This window comes from the organism of the source record quoted next, unplaced genomic scaffold (genome assembly GCF_019419815.1).
Source record: "Pyrus x bretschneideri cultivar Hongxiangsu unplaced genomic scaffold, Pyrus_bretschneideri_v1 Contig15, whole genome shotgun sequence".
NCBI lineage: Eukaryota > Viridiplantae > Streptophyta > Magnoliopsida > Rosales > Rosaceae > Pyrus > Pyrus x bretschneideri.
This window is the reverse complement of record NW_025999446.1, coordinates 5,405,709-5,407,873: the sequence shown is the minus strand read 5'-3', so window position 1 is coordinate 5,407,873 and position 2,165 is coordinate 5,405,709. Positions and strand designations below refer to the sequence as shown.

The window sequence follows — 2,165 nt, the reverse complement described above, 5'->3', positions numbered from 1 at the left end:
CATGATTTCTTGTATTTATAGCACCCCATTCCTTGAGACCGAATTGCATCCTTATCTGGATTGGGAGTCCTTGTCCCGTTCCAACTCTACTTCGAACATACCTACTCCCACTAGGACTTTGAACTTTCCCCTCTTCCGAGGCTTTATTCTTTGCATGCCGGGAATCCTGGTCGCACCAGGACTTCCTCGACCCTTTCTGTTTATCTGGACTACTTCTTAGGATAGGACTCGACCGACCCTGCCAACTGGCCCGGGATTTATCACTCGGCCCATAGCATTTGACACAGCCTTGGGCCGAGCACAACTTGCTGCTCGGCCCAACAATATTATTTTGGGCCCAAACAGAAATCCATAATCAAAATCTACACAAATCAATTGAAATCTATAATGAAAATCGATATAGGATTGAAAAGTCCATTAATATCCTTTGAAATCTATCACTTAATAAAGTCTGTTAAAATCATCTGAAATCCAAATTAACTATACCCTCCTTAATATATAATTAAGCCCACCTGAGCCATTAAACTCTGGCCCTTCTCAGCCCTCCTCAAGTACTGTAGCAAACAAATTAGTTGAAACTAATTCGATTTTAATAATGAACTAATCAGTATATCTTGCTTTCTGCCCATTTTTGTTTTTACCTGTGTTTGTGTTTTCACTTTCAGCTGTTTTTACTTGCTTAGCCATATTATACATTTTCAAACTGATCTTGAAACCCTTATTGGTGTCCTACTCTGAGCTAACAGAAAACTGTCATACACCTTAAGCTAAAATTAACCTAATTTTCAGACTTTTGACTTTGAATGAATCCTTACAAATTTCTAGAAAAGAATATGCAATTAATTATATTGTACCTTTATAATTATATTTCATATAATTAACTAGTTCCCTCTGATTAATTTTCCTTATTTTTTGATCAGGCAAATGTCTAAGCCTCAGAGTTCTCTTCCATGCCTGCTTCTGATCTTCTTATCCGAAGCGCTCTTTCATTCCTCTCAGGCTGACGTTGGCACTGCCGCTCAGTACAGGCCCCCTTATTTACGTAAATTCTGCATAAATTTTACTCTCGTGCATCTTAAATTCTTTCTTTCTTTCTTTATGTTTTTGGATTTTCGCTTTATTTTCTTGAACACTTTGTTGGATTATGGAAATGTCGAGGGTCTAAATTCTGAAAGTAAAGAAACGCTAAACAGAATATCTCAAAATTATGACCAAACGAACTTAAGAACATCCGAAAACGATTTTTTAGCAAAAAATTGTGAAGATATACATAAATTCCAGACTATGGCTGCATAGAGTAATGCTATGAAGACATGCAAAACCTTATACACAATCTTATACAGGTGATCCTAAATACAGATGCTAAGGCACACCTATTACATAGTTTATCAGTTTTGTGTGTCTAAAATAACAATTTTGTTTTTGTTAACATATCCATACTAATTAATACCTTCCATGCATATAGCTACCGCCTGTGGTGGAAGTGACCAGGGACAGTTTCCTCCGGGCAACCTGTTCGCGTCCGTTGGCGAGGGAATTTGGGACAATGGTGCAGCTTGTGGAAGGCAATATCAGGTGAGGTGCATTAGCGCTCCCGTGCGAGGAACCTGCGTTCCAGGGAACACGATTCAGGTAAAGATTGTGGATCGTGCACTCTCTTCGGTGTCCCGACCTTCAAGAAGTGATGCTACCATAGTTCTCTCTACTACTGCATTTGCTGCAATCGCCAACTCTTCCGCTACATTCGTTAACATAGAATTTCAACAGTAAGTAGTACATATCTCATGATTTTATTTTCTTTTCTGTCTTTTTCTTTGTACCACCATTTATTGAAAGTCAAGAGTGAGTATTCCATATGCAGCATCTGTCACCCCATATCGTCTAATAAAAGTCAAGAGTGGGTATCCGGAGCTATTGGTTAGGTAGACGATATGGGTGCAGTTGTCACCTTATTTCTAGTTAGATCTTGTATCTTCTTTCCCATACTTCTAGGGTGGTTAGAAGCCTTTTGCCTTACCTTCTTTCTGCTTTTTATGGAGCTGTCGTGTAGGAGTGATTCAAGGGTGATCAGTGTGTTGATCACACCTTGCCCTATATATCTTGTACTCAACATGGTATCAGAGGAGGAATAACATGTCCTTATGATACTCGTTACTTTATTCTTC

The 2,165-nt window shown here is 38.8% G+C and overlaps 1 protein-coding gene across 2 annotated transcripts; it reads left to right on the top strand.

Annotated features, from left to right (window-relative positions):
• Positions 1-677: 677 nt before the first annotated feature.
• On the top strand, positions 678-1,928 carry LOC125475453 (EG45-like domain containing protein). 2 transcript variants are annotated; one of them, XM_048580181.1, is made up of 3 exons: positions 678-1,042; positions 1,466-1,766; positions 1,862-1,928. In XM_048580181.1, the coding sequence occupies exons 1-3, from the start codon at positions 925-927 to the stop codon at positions 1,920-1,922; spliced, it is 480 nt and encodes a 159-aa protein (XP_048436138.1). In that variant the 5' UTR covers positions 678-924; the 3' UTR covers positions 1,923-1,928. The 2 variants fall into 2 exon arrangements, with proteins under 2 accessions (XP_048436138.1, XP_048436139.1); XM_048580182.1 differs by lacking the exon at positions 1,862-1,928 and having other exon boundaries at positions 1,466-1,812.
• Positions 1,929-2,165: the final 237 nt, after the last annotated feature.